Raw genomic sequence first — 20,609 nt, 5'->3', positions numbered from 1 at the left:
TACATGTAATGTATAGCATCCTGTTACTTGCTACCACATGGATGAAACTTGAGGACATTATGCTAGTTACAAAAAGGCTAATAGTGCATGATTCCACTTATGTGTGGTATCTAAAGTAGCCAAATTCATAGAAATAGAAAGTAGAATGGTGGCTATGAGGACTAGAGAAGGGAAAAATGGGGAGCTGTTTAATGGGTATAGAGTGCTTTGTTTTGCAAGAAGAAAAATTCTGGAGATCTGTTGCACAGCAATATGAATATACTTAACACTACTAAATTGTACATTCAAAAATAGAAAAGATAGCAAATTTCATATTGTGTGTTATTTTACCATAATTTTAAAAATGACATCAGGAAATCACTTGTTTGTAACCTAGACAATCTAACTGTAAAGTTAATATGAAAAATATGATTAAGAATAGTTGGGAAAACATTAAAATAATGAGGATGGAGTACTAGATCTACCAGTTACTAAAACATGTTATAAATCTTTCAAAAGTAAAACATAATCATATTTCCACATAAATAAATAGATAGTAGATATAATAAAATAGAATGGAAAGTTCAGAAATATATGCAATTACATTTAGACTAGAGCATGGATGATATTTACAGTCTACCCATAGGGGAAAATGGATTATTCAATAATTGCTATTGGGACAACTAGTAGCTATCAGAAAAAAGTATGGATGGACCCATATCTCCTACCTTATACCAGGATAAATTCCAAAGTATGATTTCCTCTTCCAGCATTATATGGCAAACTACATGTCTTGAAGTGCCTTCCCATTAGAACTATTAATAGATCCTGTACTTTTATCTAAAAGGTAAGAAAAATCTCCAAGGATACTAAAAATAAAAAAACAAGTGAGTTGAAATCTGAGTGGAAACCATGAACTATAAGGTAACACAAATATTAGGGCTGTGTGTGTCGTGTATGCTTAGTCACTTAGTTATGTCCAACTCTTTGCAACCCTTTAGACTATATAGCCTTCTGGGCTCCTCTGTCCATGGGATTTTTCAGGCAAGAATATTGGAGTGGGTTGCCATCTCCTCCTCCAGGGGCTCTTCCTGACCCAAGGATCAAACTTGTGTCTCCTTTGTCTCCTGCATTGCACCTGCTGAGCCGTGGTGGCAAATGCCAATATAAACACTGGAATGGAGAATAGAAACAACTCAGAGGAAGGACCTGGATCCTCTGAGGAACCTAGAAAGGTCCCAGGTTGATAGCACCCCCTGTTCCTGTTAGAATCAAATACAAATCCTTGCAGAATAAAGCATACTCTGTTTTGGACCCAATTTGGTTAAACAAAATATAAGCTGAAATGATCACTGCCATAACAATAATGACAGAAACACCAAACCAAGAAACAAGCTTCATGAAAGGTACCAGAAGTGATGAAAAATAGATTTAGAACCCTAAGGACTTCAGCTGTTGGAACTATCAAAAACAGAATGTAAGATAAGCACAAAAACTTTAAAGGGATATAAAATCAATTTTAAAAATGAGTAAGCAATAAGAGACTACCCAAGTAGTCTGAAAAAGAACTAAGTAGAACTTTCATAACTGAAAAATAAAATCACCAAAATTATAAGCTTACTATAACTAAAATTACAAAATTATTGGGTGAATTAAACAATAGTTTAGATATAGCCAAAAAGAGAACCAGTGAGTTGGAAGATGAATAAAAATAATTACCTAGAATATAATACAGCAAGAAAAACAGCCAGAAATAGAGAATTATTTAGGGTATGTGGAGGAGAGAATAAAAGTCTAAATTGAGAGTCTCATTTAGAGTGTCAGAGAAAAAAAAGAGAGAAAATGAATGAGATGTAACATTGGACAAAAGCTAAGAAATTTTCAGAAGTGATGAAAAATATAAATCCGTAGATATGTCATTAATCAAATTCAAGGCAGGATTAAGAAAAATCAACACCTACACATATTAGAGTGATACTGAAGAACTCCAAAGACAGACATCTTATATACAGCCAGAGAGGAGAGGGAATTTACCTATAAAATATGACAACTGTGCTCTTCTATTTTTAAATTAATTTTTGTATTGGAGTATAGTTGTTTTACAATGTTGTGTTAGTTTGTGCTGTACTTTTCAACAGCAACAATGGAAATATTTTTAAAATGCTAAGTTAAAAAAAAATAACTAAATTAATAGAATTAAATTCCCAGGAAAACTATTTTTAGAGGACAGTGATATAAAGATATTAAGAGCAAAACATAAGTGAACATGCTCTTTACCACCATAGACTTTCACTAAAGTACAAATTTCTAAAAGATAAACTTCAGAAAGAGAGAAAATGACCACAGAGGAAGTTGTGAGAGGCAAGAGGGAAAAGAGCAAAAAAAATTTGGTAAGTATGAAGACAAATTGTTCATATATAAGAAAAAGAATAATAACAATGGCAGAATTTAAAAAGAGCTAAAAATCTCTGCTATATGGCTTATAAATCCCTTGGACTGCAAGATCAAACCAGTAAATCCTAAAAGATCAACCCTGAATATTCATTGGAAGGACTGATGCTGAAACTGAAGCTCTCATAGCTTTGGCCACCTGATGCAAAGAGCTGACTCAAAGAGCTGACTCACTGGAAAAGGCCTTGATACTGGGAAAGACTGAATGCAAAAGGAGAAGGGGGCAGCAGAGGATGAGATGGCCAGATAGCATCATCAACTCAATGGACAAGAATTTGAACAAACTCTGGGAGATAGTGGAGGCCAGTGGAGCCTGGCAAGCCGCAGTCTGTGGGGCCGAAAAGAGTTGGCTATGACTTAGCAACTGAATGACAACAAGATCAGTGGTGTGTTGGTAAATGTTTAACAACCACTTCTAGAGGGGGGAAAACCCCTGATTTAAGTTTGTTGATTTCCATGGTTTTATATATATATGTTTCCTCCATGGCTGACTTCAAGCTACCAATGTGATGCTACTAAATAAGGTGTTAAGAAGAGATGCTAACAATTTGCTCCTGTGGACCAGTATGAGCCAGCTCCAGCATACCACTGTCAAAGATCCTAATATTAGTCAGGAAAAGAATTATAACTTTGTTAAGAGTATATAGTAAATTTCAAGGGTAATAAATAAAAGCATAGAAATGAAGTAAATAAGCTTCTAAACCAGTAAATGGAAAAACTGAATAAGAAATATGTTTACTACATCAAACAAAATATTCAAATTTTTTTTAAATAGCAAGAAAGGAAAACAAAGAAACAAAAAAGTAGAACAAATACAAAGTGCAAAGCAAGAGGGTAGAAATGAATAGAAGTAAATTAATAATTTCAATAAGTACATAGATAAACTTAGTTAAATAGACTAGATTAAAAAAATAAGTCCATCAATGTATCATTAAAAGAGAAATATCTGAAACATAGGGACATATAATGGTTGGGGAAAAAAAAGGATAGAAAAGGGTATATGAGACAAATATAACCAAAAGTTGAGAGATGCTTTAAATAATACCAGATAGGGAATTCTTTGGCAGTCTAGTGGTTAGGACTCAACTGTTTTCACTGCTAGGGGGCCCAGGTTCAACCCCTGGTTAGGGAACAAAGGTCCCATAAGCCATGAAGTGTGGCCACAAACATATAAATAGTATCAGATAAAACAGACTTTAAACAAAACTATTATTAGGAATGAAGGATCAATACTGATAAAAGGTTCAATTCAGAAGGAATCTGTAAGATTTTAAAACTTGTTCACACTTAATAGTCAATATGTACATACACACATACACACTAATTATATATTAATCTTCCACATGAACTTTTAGCTTATCTTTGTAGGATAAAATTAATGAAACCCACAACGATAAGCTGAAAGTTCATGTAGAAGATCATAACCTCATTTCTCTGTTTTTAATAGGTCAAGCAGACCTATTTAATAAATACAGACAGACCTGAACATCACAATTAACAACCTTGAAAAAACAGGCACATATAAAATGGTAGACCCAGTTAGACACACAATGAGGTTTGAAATTAGTAACAAAAATAACTAGGAAGATATCAAACGTTTGGAAATCAAGAAACATATTTCTACTTTTGCTTCTTTTTAAGATTGAGTCACAGAGACACCACATTTATTACCTGCGGCTTGAAAACAAAACAACAGACAAACACCATTTTTAGAGACATCAGACAATAAAGAACAATGACTCCTGAAAGATGGGAAATAAACAAGGTGAACCTGACAAATTCCTAGCATATTGCTTTGAGAGTTTCCAGGCTTCAGCATTGGGATGGGACACTGAGGCAGAGCATAGCAAACTCCTAGTGTTGAGGAGAACTAAGTTTCCAGGGAAACCAAGGGAGCTAGACTCCATAGGATGGAGTCTCACAAAAGAGAGAAGTGTATAGAAGGAGAAACTAGAAACTTGTAGAGGGTCCCCTTGGATATGTGAGGAAACTAACCAATGCCAAAAGGAATAAGGGGAACAGTCCTGGTGCTCACATGAGAACAGTCCCTATTTCTAATAACTAGACTGAAAAAATTCACATTTCATGGGACATTGAATAGAGTTCTTAGGAAGGTATTATTTTAGTAGAGGGGAAAAATTAGTCCCAGATTGAGTACTGCTGTGGACCCATATAATAAATCATTAAAACAAGACTCAGAAAGATCAAACTGTTTCCAAGTAACTTAACTGCATCCGAGAATAAAGAAGATTTACAGGAATACAAAATTACCTGCCACCGACAAGGAAAAATTCACAGTGTCTGGCATCCAATCACAGATTATGAGCCAAGTCTAGATGCAAAAACAATACGGCTCAAAATGAGAAGAATAATCTATCAATTGGTACTGACATAGAATAGATACAGATTTTACAATTAACAGGGAAAGACATTAAAAGAGGTATTTTAATTATATTTGGTATGTTGAAAAATTTAAGCAGAGATATGAAAGATATAAAAAGATATAGATCAAACTTATAGAGATGAAAATTAAAATGTTTGAGATAAAAAATATATTGGAAGCGATAAACCATAGATGAAACACTACAGAAGAACATTATAGATTAGTGGGCTTCAAGGCACAGCAGTAAAAAATATCCAAAATGAAAAACAAGAAAAACATCCCCCAAAGTGAAAGAATTATTGGTGAGCAACAGGACAACCCAAGCAGTTTAATACTTGGATACCTGAACTTTCCAAATGTAGTGAAACTGTAAACTCCTAGATTCAAAAAGATTAATGAACTCCAAGTACAAGAAACATGAAGAAAACTACACCATAGCACATCATAGTCAAGTTGCTAAAAATGAATAATAAAGAAAAAAATTTTAAGGCAGTCAAAGATAAAAGAAATGTTATGTATACAGTAATAAAGATAATGATGGTGTCATATTTCTTATTGGGAATGAAAGAGAAAAGACAGGGGAGCAACGTCTTAAAAATAATAATAATTACTACTACTACTGCCAATCTATAATTCTATACCCAGTGAAACTATCTTTCAAAAATACATGAAATATTAAAGGATGCCATTCAGGCATAAGAAAAATAATACCACATGGAAACCTCAAATCTATGGAAAAGAATGAAGAGCACTGGAAATAGTTACTACATGGCTGAGTGTGTGTGTGTGCGTGTGTGTGTGTGTGTGTGTGTGTGTGTGTGTGTGTGAAGTCACTTCAGTCATGTCTAACTCTTTGCAATTCTATGGACTGTAGCCTGCCAGGTTCCTCTGTCCATGGGATTTTCTAGGCAAGAGTACTGGAGTGGGTTGCCATGCCCTCCTCCACGGGATCTTCCCAACCCAGGGATTGAATCCAAGTCTCTTATGTCTCCTGCATTGGCAGGTGGGTTCTTTTACCACCAGTGCCACTTTGGAAGCCCTGGGTAAATGTATATTTTCCATATAATTCAAATCTCTTTAAAACGAATTGACCTTGAAACAGTACCAATATACTGTGGATTATAGAACATATATAAAAATAAAATTCAAGACAACATTATGAGGTTGTATAATTGAAGATAGAGGGCAATAAGTTAAAGATATGTCCTAAATTAATATTAAAATAACAAAATAAAGAATTTTCCTAATAAACCAACAAAGGAGACAAAGTTGCATAATTTAAAAAACCCGAATAATCTAAAAGAGTGGAAAAAAGGGAAAAGAACAAAAAAGAGACAGAACACATAGAAAGAAAATATCAAGGCGATAAGACTCAAACCTAATCATATCGATAATCACATTAAATGTAAATGATCTAAATATACCAATTAAAAGACAAAGATTATCAGATTAGACAAAAAGCAGAACTATATGCTGGCTATAAGAAGTGTATGTTAAATATAACCATACACAAAAATAAACTCAAAATGGATTAAAGATCTAAATGTAAGACCAGAAACTATAAAACTCCTAGAGGAGAACATAGGCAAAACACTCTCCGACATAAATCACAGGAAGATCCTCTATGACCCACATCCCAGAATTTTAGAAACAAAAGCAAAAATAAACAAATGGGACCTAATGAAACTTAAAAGCTTTTGCACCACAAAGGAAACTATAAGCAAGGTGAAAAGACAGCCCTCAAATTGGGAGAAAATAATAGCAAATGAAGCAACAGACAAAGGATTAATCTCAAAAATATACAAGCAACTCCTCCAGCTCAACTCCAGAAAAGTAAATGACCCAATCAAAAAACGGGCCAAAGAACCAAACAGACATTTCTCCAAGGAAGACATACAGATGGCACTAAAACACATGAAAAGATGCTCAACATCACTCATTATCAGAGAAATGCAAATCAAAACCACAATGAGGTACCATTACAGGCCAGTCAGGATGGCTGCTATCCAAAAGTCTACAAGCAGTAAATGCTGGAGAGGGTGTGGAGAAAAGGGAACCTTCTTACACTGTTGGTGGGAATGCAAATTAGTACAGCCACTATGGAAAACAGTGTGGAGATTTCTTAAAAAGCTGGAAATAGAACTGCCATATGACCCAGCAATCCCACTTCTGGGCATACACACGGATGGAAACCAGATCTGAAAGAGACACGTGCACCCCAATGTTCATCGTAGCACTGTTTATAATAGACAGGACATGGAAGCAACCTAGATGCCCATCAGCAGACGAATGGATGAGGAAGCTGTGGTACATATACACCATGGAATATTACTCAGCCATTAAAAACAATTCATTTGAATCAGTTCTAATGAGATGGATGAAACTGGAGCCCATTATACAGAGCGAAGTAAGCCAGAAAGATAAAGACCATTACAGTATACTAACACATATATATGGAATTTAGAAAGATGGTAACGATAACCCTATATGCAAAACAGAAAAAGAGACTCAGATGTATAGAACAGACTTGTGAACTCTGTGGGAAAAGGCGAGGGTGGGATGTTTCAAGAGAACAGCATCGAAACATGTATATTATCTAGGGTGAAACAGATCACCAGCCCAGGTTGGATGCATGAGACAAGTGCTCGGGCCTGGTGCACTGGGAAGACCCAGAGGGATGGGGTGGAGAGGGAGGTGGGAGGGGGGACCGGGATGGGGAATACATGTAAATCCATGGCTGATTCATTTCAATGTATGACAAAAATCACTGCAATGATGTAAAGTAATTAGCCTCCAACTCATAAAAATAAATGGAAAAAAAAAAAAGAAAAAAAAAAGAAGTGTATGTTAAATATAGAGACACAAGTAGATTAAAAGGGTGGAAAAGATTTATCATGCTAATAGTAGTCAAAAGAAAACTTGAATGATGATATTACTATCAAAGTAGATTTTATGGATTCATAATAAAAGAGTCAATTAAACAGAAAGACATAAAACAATCCTATACATCTATGTACCTAATAACAGTTTTCAAATTATATGAAGCAAGACTGATAGAACCTTAAGGAAAAATAGACAAATCCAGAATATCAGTTGGTCATTCCAGTACCCTTTTCTCAATAACAGGAAAAAAAGGCAGAAAATCAGTCAGGATATAGACTCAAAAAACACATCAACTAACTTAACCTGTTTGATAGTTATAGGTCACTCTATCTAACAACAATAAAATACACATTCTTCCCAAGTGCACACAAAACATTTACCAAAGTAGGCTACATTCTGGGCCATAAAATTAGTTTCAACAGATTCAAAAGGATTAAAGTTATACAAAGTGTATATTCTCTGACAATTGAATTAAATTAGAAACCAGGAATGGAATTATCCTAAGAGAATTCCCAAACTTTTTGAAACTAAATAATACACGGGTTAAAAAAAAATTCAAAGGAGAAATTAGAAAATATTTTTAATTGAAAACATAATTTGTGGTATGATACTAAAGCAGTACTTAGGGAGAAATGTGTAGCACTAAAAGTTTATTTTAGACAGAAAGAAAGTCTGTTTTAGACAGAACAGTCATTCAAATAAATGACCTCAGCTTCCACTCCAGTAGACCAGAAAAAGGAGAGGAAAAATTGAGCCCAAAATAAGCAGAAGAAAGGAACTAATAAATATCTAAATAGGAAATAGATAAACAATGTAGAAAATCAATTAAGCCAAAAGGGTTCTTTCAGAAGGTCAGTAAAATGGACAAACCTGTAGCCTGACTGATTAGGAAAAAAGAGAGAAGACGTAATTTGCCAATATCAGACATGGGAATGGTGACATCACTGCAGATTCTAAAGATACAGGATAGGGAATATTACAAATAATTTTATGTCAACAAATTCAACAACTTTAAAAAATGGACAAATTCCTTGAAAGATACAAATTACTAAAGTTCATTCTAGAAAAAACAGATAGTCTATTCTGTTAGAGACATTAAAATTATAGTCAAAATACTTGCCACAAAGAAAAGTCCAGGCTCAGACGGCTTCACTGGTGAATTCTACCAAACACTTAAGGAAGAAGTAATACCAGTTATATACAAACTCTTCCAAAAAATTGAAGAGTCAGAATTACCCCCAACTAAATCTATAGGCCAGTATATCAGCATAAAAAGTGAACGTGTTAGTCACTCAGTCATGTCCGACTCTTTGTAACTCCATAGACTATAGCCTGTAAGTCTCCTCTGTCCATGGAATTCTCCAAGAAAGAATATTGGAGTGGGTAGCCATTTTCTTCTCCAGGGATCTTCCCAACCCAAGGATTGAACCCAAGTCTTTCACACTGAGGGCAAATTCTTCACCTCAGCCACCAGGGAAGCCCCATATATCAGCATACCTGTCTGGTTTTGATATATCAGTATATCTGATATCTGATATATCAAAACCAGACAAAAAAGTTATAAGAAAATTTAAAAATTACCAGTGGCTTTTTTCATAGAACTAGAGCAAAAAATCTCAAAATTTGTATGGTGACACAAAAGATCCTCAATTGCCAAAGCAATCTTGAGAAGGAAAAACAGACTTGGAGGAATCAGGCTCCCTGACTTCAGACTAATAAAAAGTTACAGTCATCAAATCAGTATGGTACTGGAACAAAAATAGAAAATAAATCAATGAAACAGGATAGAAAACCCAGAAATAAATCCATACACCTATGGTCAATTAATCTACGATGAAGAAGGCAAGACTACACAATGCTGGAGATACAGTCTCTTCAACAAATGATTGCTGGGAAAATTGGGCAGCTATATGCTAAAAAATGAAATTAGATCATTCTTTAACTCCATACACAAACATAAGCTCAAAATGGATTAAAGACCTAAAGGCGAGACTAGATACTGTAAAACTCCTAGAGGAAAACAAAGGCAGAACAGTCTCTGACATAAATTGCTGCAATGTTTTTCAAACTGTCTCCCAGCATAATGAAAATAAGAAGAAAAATAAGCAAATGGGGCCTACTTAAACTCAAAAGCTTTTGCACAGCAAAGGAAACAATAAACAAAATGAAAAGACAACCCACAATTTGGGAAAAAATATTTGTAAATGATGTGACAGATAAGAGATTAGTCTCTAAAATTTAAAAATAGTTCAAGATACTTAACAAGATCAAAACAAACAACCCACTCAAAAAAATGGGCAGAAGATATAAATATACATTTCTCCAAAGAAGACATACAGACGGTCAAAAGGCACATGAAGAGATGTTCAATATCACTAATTATTAGGGAAATGCAAGTCAAAACTATTAATACAATGAGATGTCACCTCATACTAGCCAGAATGGTTATCATCAAAAAATCTACAAACATAAATGCTGGGGAGGGTGTGGAGAGAAGGGAACCTCCTATACTGTTGGTGGGAATGTAAATTGGTACAGCCACTATGGAGAACAGCATGGGGATTCATTAAAAAACTAAAAATAGAGCTATCACATGACCCTGCAATCCCACTCCTGGGTATATATCCAGAGAAAAACATGACCTAAAAGGATACATGCACCCCAGTGTTCACTGAAGCACTGTTTACAATAGCCAAGACATGGATGCAGCCTGAATGTATATCAACAGAGTAATGGATAAAGAAGATGTGGTACGTATATACAATGGAATATTACTCGGCCATTAAAAAGAAATGAAATAATGCCATTTTCAGCAACATAGACAGTGTCATATGAGTAAAGTAGGACAGAGAAGGAGAAATATCACATGCTATCATTTATATGTGGACTCTAAAAAGAAATGATACAAATGAGCTTATATACAAAACAGAAGCAGAGTCACAGACTTAAAGAACAAACTTACAGTTGCTAGGAGGAGGGGGGCGGGAAGGATCAGGGGAAGGGATCCTCTTTATCCATTACTTAGGGAGTTTGGGATGGACATGTTCATACTGGTATATTCAAAATGGATAACCAACAAGGAACCACTGTATAGCACATGGAACAATGTTTTATGGCAGCCTGGATGGGAGAGGAGTTTGGGGAAGGATGGATACTTGTATATGAATGGCTGAGTCCCTTTGCTGCTCACCTGAAACTATCACAACATTGTTTGCTGATTGGCTATTCCACAATACAAAATTTGAAAAGTTTTTAAAAAGAGACAAACAAAAAAGAAAACCAGAGACAACTGTTCATCGTGAACATGCAAAGACTCTAAACAAAATTTTATTAAATCAAATCCAACAATATATTAAAAAGATAATATACCATGACTAAGTGAGGCTTATCTTGGAAATGCAGGGTTGGTTTAACATCAGAAAACAAATTGATGTAATTCATCATATTAAACTAAAAAAACAAACAAGATCATCTTAATAGATGTGGAGAAAGCCCCTGACAAAAGTCTAATATTGATTTCTGATTAAAAAAAACCAAACCTCTCAGTAATGAAAGATAGTAGAGAACTTCCTCAATCTGACAAAGGCATCTATGAAAAACCTACAGCTACGCACACACACATACAGACAAAACATACATAAGGGCTAAAGACTGAGTACTTTTCACCTAAGATCAGGAGCAAGATAAATATCCATCCTTTCCACTGCTACTATCAACACTGTACTGGAAGTTCTAACCAGTACAATCAGGCAAGAAAGATAAATAAAAGGCATCCATATTGGAAATAAATAAATAAAAGTGTCTTTATTTGCAGATGACATGTTGTCTATAAAGATAATCTGTTGGACTCTTTAAAAAGCTACTAGAACTAATAAGTGAGTTTAGCAAGGCTGCAGACTACAGAATCACTTACATAAAAATTCATATTTATGTGTGCCATAAATAAACCATTGGAAATTGAAACTTAAAATAGCATTTACAATAGCATCAAAACAAACAAATAATAAGGGATAAATGTGAACAAGTGATGTGAAAGATCTGTACTCTAAATACTATAAAATATTGATGAGAGAGATTGAGGAAAATGTTCATTGGTTGGAAGACTCAATATTCATAAGATGTCATTTTCTCCAAATTGGTTTTTTAGATTCAAAGTAGTACCAATCAATAGCTCAATGGGATTTTTTGTGGAAATTAACAAGTTGATGCCCAAATTCATATAGAAATGCAAAGGAAAAAGTTGCAATGAAGAAACAAAGTTGGAGGACTTATATTACCTTATTTCAAGAATTATTATAAAGTAACAGTAATCAAAACAGTGTAGTATTAGCATAAAAGGTAGAGTAAGGAATTGATGGAACAGAATAGAGAGTCCAGAAATAACTCCACATATAAATAAACAATTGATTTTTTTTTACAAAGTTTAAAAGAAATAGTACTGGAACAAGTGAATATATATATATATATATATATATTGCAAAACAACAAAATGTCCTGATTCTATACCTCTCATATCTACAAAAATTAACTCAAAGTGGATCCTACACCTAAACAAAAAACCCAAAGCAACAAAACTTATAGAAGAAAGGGGAAATTTTCTGTGACCTAGCTTAAGATTTTTAGCTATGAACTTATAGAAGAAAGGGGAAATTTTCTGTGACCTAGCTTAAGATTTTTAGCTATGACAACAAAAACACAATACACAGAGGAAAAGAATGTATAAATTGGACCTTATCAAAATTAAAAACCTGTGTTTTTCAAAAACACTGTTAAGAGGGCTTCCCTGATGGCTCACTGGTAAAGAATCCATCTGCCAATGCAGGAGACATGGGTTCAATCCCTGATCCAGGAAGATCCCTCATGCCATGGAGCAACTAAGCTAGTGCGCCACAACTCCTGAGCCTGTGCTCTAGAGCCCCAGAACCTCAACTACTGAGTCCACGTGCCACAACTACTGAAGCCCACACCCCTTACAGCCCGTACTCTGCAGCAAGAGAAGCCACTGCAATGAGAAGCCTGCACACCCCAACTTGAAAGGAACCCCTGCTTGCTGCAACTAGAGAAAAACTTGGGCAGTAACGAAAGCCCAGCACAGCCAAAAATTAATTCATTAACTAACTTAAAAAAAAAACTGATAAGAGAATGAAAAGACTAGTTATGGATTGGGAAATTTTTAAAAATTAATTTATCTTTGGCTGCACTGAGTTTTCATTGCTGCATATGGCCAGCACAGGCTACTCTCTAGTTGCAGTATGTGGGCTTCTTATTGTGGTGGCTTCTCGTTGCAGAACATGGGGCTTTCGGATGCACCGGATTCATTGGTTGAGGCACACAGGTTCAGTAGCTGCGGTGCATGGGCTTAGATGCCCTGCAGCATGTGGAATCTTCCCAGACCAGGGATCGAACTCACATTCCCTGCATTGGCAGGAAGATTCTTAACCACTGGAACACTGGGGAAGTCTGGGAAAAATTTTTTGTAAAATATTTATCTAATTTTTTCCACAGTATATAAAGAACTCCCACTCAGTAATTAAAAAATAACCCAAATACTTCACCAAAAAAAAAAAAAATGAACGGCAAATAAGCACATGGAAAGATGTTCAACATCATTAGTCATTAGGGATATGCAAATTAAAACCATAATGAGATATGACTATACATCTATTAGAATGGGTAACGTTAAAAAGAGAGATCATTCTTATGCTGATGAGAATGTAGAGGAATTACAACTCTCATACACTGCTGGTGGGAAACATTAAATGGTACCACTACTTTGGAAAACATAGTTAGGCAACTACTTATGACAAATGATCAGTATCTAGGATCTATAGGATCTATAATCGTTAAAATCAATCATAATTCCTGGTGATTTCAGTGTCAAGGTAAATACATAATTCTTCCAACAGATTCTTCTCTCTATTCTTTTTGTATCTCTCCTCTACTGAACTTGTCTCTACACTCCCCTGGCCACACATCACCAATAAACACAATTTCCAAATAATCCTGCCTACAGGCAACCCACTCCTTAACCACCAGCTCCACCCCCTTCTAGTACCTCAACTCCAATAATTCTTTGGTCCCATCAGAACCTATGCTCATCCTTTCTCTTCACTCACCCATACTCCTCTCCTTTGTGAGCTTAGATTCCTTGTTCTATTTTTATAAATACTCTTTGCTTACACTTTTTACTCTCTTGCCCTCTCCTTTCATTGTATTCACATAGCAAACTTCTAACTCTGGCTATATGCAACCATTCACCTGTTCTGCACCTGCACTCCTGTGGCTCAGCAGAGCTGGGGAAATTGCTCACTGAATTTATGACCACAGGACTTCTCTAGCGGTGCAATGGATAGGAATCCACCTGCCAATGCAGGGGACATGGGTTCAGTCCCTGGTCTGGGACGATTCCACATGCAAGGGAGCAACTAAACCCAGGCGCTGCAACCACTGAGCCCATGTGCCACAACTACTGAAGCCTGCATGCTCTAGAGCCAGCAAGTCGCAGCTGAGCCCGCTGCAGCAACTACCAAAGCCCGTGTTCTACAACAAGAGAAGCCACTGCAATGAGAAGCCTGTGCGCCATGAGAGAATAGACCCTGCTCTCCACAACTAGAGAAAGCCTGCATGCAGCAACAAAGACCCAGTGCAACCAAAAAGAAATATAAATGAACAAATAAAAAATTCATGACCATAGGGAATTCCCTGGTGATCCAGCGGTTAGGACTTGGTGCTTTCACTGTCATGGCCCCAGGTTCAGCCGCTGGTTGGGGAACTAAGATCCCACAAGCTGTGTGGTGAGGCCCAAAGTGAATAAATTTTTAAAATAAATAAATAAATAAATTTATGAACATGTTTCAGGTGGGCCCTTAGTGCCACTTGTCAATCACAGAACATTTCCATAGTCCCCTCACTCTCCTGAACAACTATTTCATGCCCTAGTGTCTCCCTCTCCATCCTCACCCTCAACTGTTGACCTTGTTTCCTATTTCACTGAGAAAAAGGACGTCTGCAAGCTCCTATGTTGGATATATCCATTTACCCACTTCCATGCCCAGATTACTCTGTCTTCCCTGCTGTCTCCATGGATAACTGTCTGTGCTCCCAGGTAAAACCAGTCCTCCACCTACGCAGGAGACACCATGCCCTTTGCTGACTAGAGGACATTGCTTCAGCAATTCTCCCTTCTAACTCTTGCATCATAATTTTCCATTTCCTACTGGATTTTTGTCATTAGCATCTGAACAAGCTATATTTTTTTCTTAGCCTTACACTGTGTTCCTGCCACCACGCCGTTTCTTTGATCCCTTTAGGGTGAAAGTCCAGAGTTCCTCTGGTCAGTGTCTCTAGGGTCTCCTCTCATTCTCTCTTAGACATACTCCTATCAGAATTCTGCCCATTTTGCCACCAAAATAGCTCCTGTTGAGGTCACCAGTGTCCCCCACATTGCTAAATCTAATGGTTAATTCTTATTATTTTTATCATCTCCATGAGCAGCATTTGATGCAGTTGACTATAGCCTTCTTTGGGGAAAATTTTTCTAGCTGGGCTTCTGGGACTCTATTCCCCTGACTTTTCTTCCACTTTACTGCAGCTGCTTCTTAGTCTCCTTTGCTGGTTCTGCATCTCTAGACTACAGCAACAGGCATTCTCAAAATAGCTGGTATGAATATCAATTGGTATAACTGCTACTGAGGACAAATTGGCAATAACTATCAAAAGTACAAATGTACATCTCCTTTGACCCAGAAATTCTGCTTCTAGTAATATCCTTCATATAAATGCACACATGTGCTTAGTGACACACGGACAAAGTAATTCACTACTGCATATTTTATCCCTGAAAAAGAATGAAAACAGCCAAAATGTCAGCAATAGACACTAAAGAAATTATGGTCCATCCATACAATGGAATATTTTGCAGTAGCAAAAAAAGAATGAGGAGACTGTTTGTGTCTGCATTTTCTTGCACAGGCTACCTCAGGAAGGATACTCATGAGGCTGGTGACAATGCTTGCTTATTTGGAGGGCAATGGATGAGTCAGAGGCAGAGGTGGAAGACTTTGCTGTCAACCCTTTTAAAGCTGAATTTTAGTACACTGTGAATGATTTATCTATTAAAAGGAGAACAAGGCAGGGTTTAGTTCCAATATGGAATGAGTTCTAAGATATTAATATATTGTTACAAATAAAAAAGGTAAGTATTAAATACAAAAGATTGTGTACAATATGCTATACGTAGGGGTTAGAGCAGACTTACTTTTCATTATTTACTCTTTTGTGTTATCTTTTGAATTTTGTACCTTATATATATATTTCCTATTCAGAAAGAAATAATGCATTTTCACATGCATTGCCTCTACAATCCTATGACTGAAACTCACCAAGTATTTCCTTATTTTTCTAATAAAGGAAATGAACAGAGAAGTTAAAGGAGGCACCAGGACCAGAGCCCACTTTTCCTGCCACTCCCTGTTAGCCCCTCCGGCCGTGGCATCCTCTACCACCTCCCACCCCTGTCCTCTCTGGCTTCTCCCCTCAGGAAGCACAACTCCTAAGTCCAGCCTCAGAAAGTCTGCCACCAGGGGCTTCACTCTGGGGACCGTTACTCTTGCTCAGAGCCACCAAAGGGTGGTGGGAGGCACTGTGCTCTGTGGCTGGTTCCAGCCTGCCCTGACCTTGCAAGCTGCCAGGCCCTCCTCCCCTGGCCTGTACCTGTCAATGATGACGGGGTCAGAGGGCGTCTCATTCCGGTTGCCACAGCTCTTCCGGTCACAGCATCGGCTGAAGGAAGGGTGAGGAGGGAGGGAAGGAGGAAAGAAGGAGAGGGAGATTAGTGTGGGGTGTGTTTGTGCGCGCGCGTGTGTGTATGTGTGTGTGTGTGGCTCTGGGGTGAGGAAGCTGATGAGTGTGGAATCCCTGGGCCAGAAGGGCTCACTCCCAGAACCCAGCCCTGGGGATAAGGCTGGCCAGGAAACCCTTGTCCCCAAGGCGTGCTGCTTCTGGAAGATCCAGGAAAGGGTGGAATGCTGACCATCTACTCTCTCTGTACCCTTTTAATACATATAGAAAAGAGCTCCAACTGTAAGCATGCATCACATGAATTTTCACAAAGTGAGCTCACCCACGTAACCAGACCAAGAAATACCATGTGACCAGCATCCCAGAAGCCCCATCCTGGTCACTGCCCTCCCCAAGGGTAGCCACTGTTCCAACGAGATTTTTGAACACTATTTTCTTTTCCATGTGTGAGGAGTTCCTTAGGACGACCCTGTCCGACTGACACATCCTGGGGAGCCCTTGTCTAGAAACACCAAGATCTGGGGTAATGGGGAAGGGGAACCAAGAGCCGTGCTCCTCCTTCCCCATCCTGCCTGCCCGGGGGTGCCCTGAAGGTCACAGAAGAGGCAGAAAAGTTTCTTCCTTCAGCTCTGGAGCTAATCCAAGAGGCCCAGGCCCTGCCCCCACCTCCCAGCGAGCCCTCTCCAGAGCTTTATTAGTTAAGCTTCCCAGTAGCAGCAGGAGGCCTTTCTTGCAAAAACAGTCAGAGAAGCCACATAAACATGCCAGGCTAATGGGGCCTCAAGGACCCTCTCCTCAGCCAGCACTGTGCCCAGGGACCTCACTCTTTCCTCATCACCTCCCCCCACCAGGCTTCCCTGGGGATCAGTGGGGAGGGGGTTGGGCCAAGAGGCCAGTGCCAGCGCCCCAGCCCTTCTCACCTGCACATGATCTCATGAGTGAGCAGCACACGGCACATTTCAGGGTTCTTGTCCTGCCCCTCGTAGATGATGGCCTGGGGAAGGAGAAGTGCATGAGCCTGGGGGGAAGGAGGCTCCTCTCAAGGCCAGGTGAGGGGCAGGTGGGCCCTTCTCCCAGAGAAGAGTATGCCCTCCAACTCTCTCTGGGGGCCCAGGAGTGCAAAGCAGGAGCTGGGAACTGAGCTTCCCAAACCGGGACCGCCATCAGAATGGGCAAGAATGGGGTGAGGTCTACAGAGTCTGTCCGTCCACAGGCAGCACTTTCTGGAGACAGTACTGCCCTGGGGCAGGGAGGTCCACCGACCACCCTGACCAAGACCAGGCACATGCTCCAGCCTCCACGGTTCTCACAAGCATCGTCCCTCCAGGCTCTCCCGCCAGCTCCTCGGCTGCGCTCCCCATCCTGGGCATCTCTGCAGGCCAGGCCAGCGGCTTCCTCTGGGACTGTTGAATCAACCCCTGACCCCTCAACCAGTCTCCAGCCTCTCCTTGGCCTTGAAGCAAGGAGTAAGCTTCCCGAACGCACATTTGGCTTCCAACTTAAAACGTCTGGGCCTCCCAGCCATCCCTCATTTGTGGGTCTCTTTCTCTGTGGACAGTCTCCAACCTCTTCCATGCTTGTTGGCCATACAATCCCACTTTGCCACTTCCCAGTCTGCCTCCCAGACCATAGTGACCACAGGCATCCTAGAAACGCACCACTTCTTCCTCTTCCCTGGGATTGGGTGGAGGCTGCTGGAAGCCTGTCTGTGTGGGAAAACCCAAGCCTCCACCTCCAGTTCAGGCCCCTGATTTTCACATCTGAGACTCAGCCCTGTTCCTTACCAGCACACAGAGTTCGGAAAAGCCTAAGGCTGCACAGTCCATAGGGCTGACTCAGGTTTCAGTTGTTTTTGTCTTTTCAAATCAGCAAGGTGCTGAGGGCCAGTATTGGAAGCTCTGGGGCCCCACCCAGTGCTGGACCAAGGCACCCATCCCTGTGTTAGCTGCTAAGGGCTTTCTCTTGAGAACTGCTCTCAACAGATAGGAGCTGCTTCCCCTGAAAATGTCTGGAAGGTTACATACTTCCCTTGGGAGTGGTCCCCAGCCAGTAACTAACCAATACAGGGGACAGAATCTTGGCCTCCTTCCCTCAAGGGGCAACGACTTGGTGCCGTTCCTCCTCTAGCGGATCAGGCTGAAGCTAGACTCCAGCTGACACCACATCCTTGCTGAGCAGTCCCTGCTCTGTCTTGCTTCTCCCCAGTCCCCTTCTGAGATCTTCTTCCCTCTTCCTCAATAAACCCACCTGAACCTCTATCTAGGCTGAACTTCTAGATAACAGGACCCAAGAGCAAAGTCTTTGTGAAAATGTCTTTTTCTTGTCTAGAGGACAAAAGCCACACATCCTCCTCCTGTGGACAGCGGGGAGCTAGACTGGGGAGGATAAAGCACATGGGGGATGCGGAGGCAGGGACAAAGATGCTTGTTCAGATCTCAGGGGAGATGGTGACTGGCTCACCTGCTTGGACATGGAGTCGATGAGACGCACGTAGAGATCCTGTTCGGTCCGAAGACCTGAGGGTGGGAAGGCAGAGAGGTCTGTTATTTAGGGAGCTCCTGTGGCTTCTGATGACAACATACTCCACACCCTTCCCAGCTGGAGCCAGGCCCCCTCCACTCTGACAGTGGGGTACCATGTGCCACATGGTGCTGTGGTACCCCATGGGTGGTGGGCTCTACTCACCGTTGTTATATACCAGCCGGAGGCGGTAATGGATCCCGTTGTTTGTCTTTTCCGCCCCAGGCTCCTGCAGGGACAAGATAGGGAGGATGCTCGGTGCTCCCAGGGATCCTACAGTCACTCCCCTTCCCCCCTCTCCCCCACCCAAACCTCCTCCCTCTCCTCTCCCATCCGTTCACCACCCCCTTCTCCACTCCTCCAAGGCCTTTCCGTCATCTGTTCCAGTGGGAAGGGGTTCCCTGAAAACCCGCACCCCCACCACCCCACCCCCTTCCTTCCCGGTGAGCCCACAAGCCTCTCACTCGGTCCTTCTCCACAAAGTCGATGAAGGCCGTGCGCTCCACCTCCACCGGCTGCCCCTGCCGGTCATACATGGCCAGCACGAAGTGGAAGAAGTTGGATTTCCTGAGGTTGGAAGGGGGCTGCTTCTCAAAGTGTGCTCGTGCCAGGCCCACACCACTGTGGGGAGGAAAGCTGCTGGAAACCACCGGAAGTGAGTGCCCTTCAGAAAGACACCCATCACCTCTGACCAGGACTCGGCTCTGCTATGACAAGAGTTACACTGGACGGGCCCGTGCCACCCTTGACAGGGCCATCTCAGTTCCAGACAGAGGCCTCCCAGTGCTGAGATCGCTGAACCTGCTCCCGTGGACATAAGCGGCACATCGGGGGGTATCCCTGGCAGACTCCTTCCTAGACTTTTCTCTGGGCCCTACATCTTGGAAGCTGGTCTCTAAAACCAAATGAACACATCTTATTGATCTGAGCAACACATCTTACTGACCTGAGGCTCCTGTGACTGCCCTTTAGGGCCTCAAGGGGCAGCTGGGAGGTTTTGGAATGAATACCTCACTGTACCCTAGTTCACGGCTGTGTGCATGTGCCTATGGCATTGTCTGGGAGATGAAGTCCATCAGACACTCAAAGACACTGAACTGGCTCAGGGCACTAGACTGCCCAGCTTGGACTCTCAGCTATGGCTGAAGGTGGAAGAGTCCTCCTCAGGTGTAGGGGAGCCTGCCTCCACACTTTAAGAAAGACACCACTGGCTCCCTTGGGCAGAAGCACCTTGTGGTCTGGCCTTGCTTTCTCCTGGCTCATCAGAAACCAGTCCCAGAAACAAAGCCAGGGTTAGAGCACAAGTAGGAGAACCAAGGCCCTATTTACCAAATATTTCCTGAGCCCCAGTGATGTATTAAGCACTGGCCACATGGCACCATGAGGGGCCAGACTGAAACCTCTGGAAGGGGAGAGAAGACAGATACAGAGAGCTTACTCAACACGAGACAGAGTGGTGGGTACCCCCTAAGAGATGTTCCTACATAAAAAACAATAAAATTAAGGAAGGAAAAATTAAGTCTGTGTCAGAGGAAGGGAAGACTTCACAGAGATGGTGGCTTTCCCTCTGGTCTTTGAGGAGTGAATAGGAGCT

At 40.3% G+C, this 20,609-nt stretch overlaps 1 protein-coding gene across 5 annotated transcripts in view; it reads right to left on the bottom strand.

The window, feature by feature from the left end:
- Positions 1–20,609, bottom strand: part of EBF4 (EBF family member 4) — a 57,036-nt gene that overhangs the window by 25,140 nt on the left and 11,287 nt on the right. For all 5 annotated transcript variants that reach the window (XR_011489522.1, XM_070472331.1, XM_070472332.1 and 2 more), the window contains exons 3-7: positions 19,480–19,636; positions 19,181–19,244; positions 18,956–19,011; positions 17,416–17,489; positions 16,409–16,477 (exon numbers count right to left, since the gene is read on the bottom strand). Coding sequence is in view for 4 of the 5 variants with exons in the window: in XM_070472331.1 (XP_070328432.1) it covers positions 16,409–16,477; positions 17,416–17,489; positions 18,956–19,011; positions 19,181–19,244; positions 19,480–19,636 (420 nt within the window). In the remaining variant the exon portion in view is untranslated. The remainder of the gene's footprint in view (positions 1–16,408; positions 16,478–17,415; positions 17,490–18,955; positions 19,012–19,180; positions 19,245–19,479; positions 19,637–20,609) is intronic.

The sequence above is a fragment of the Odocoileus virginianus genome, chromosome 9 (genome assembly GCF_023699985.2).
Source record: "Odocoileus virginianus isolate 20LAN1187 ecotype Illinois chromosome 9, Ovbor_1.2, whole genome shotgun sequence".
Taxonomy (NCBI): Eukaryota; Metazoa; Chordata; class Mammalia; order Artiodactyla; family Cervidae; genus Odocoileus; species Odocoileus virginianus.
This window is presented reverse-complemented; position numbering and strand designations above follow the sequence as displayed.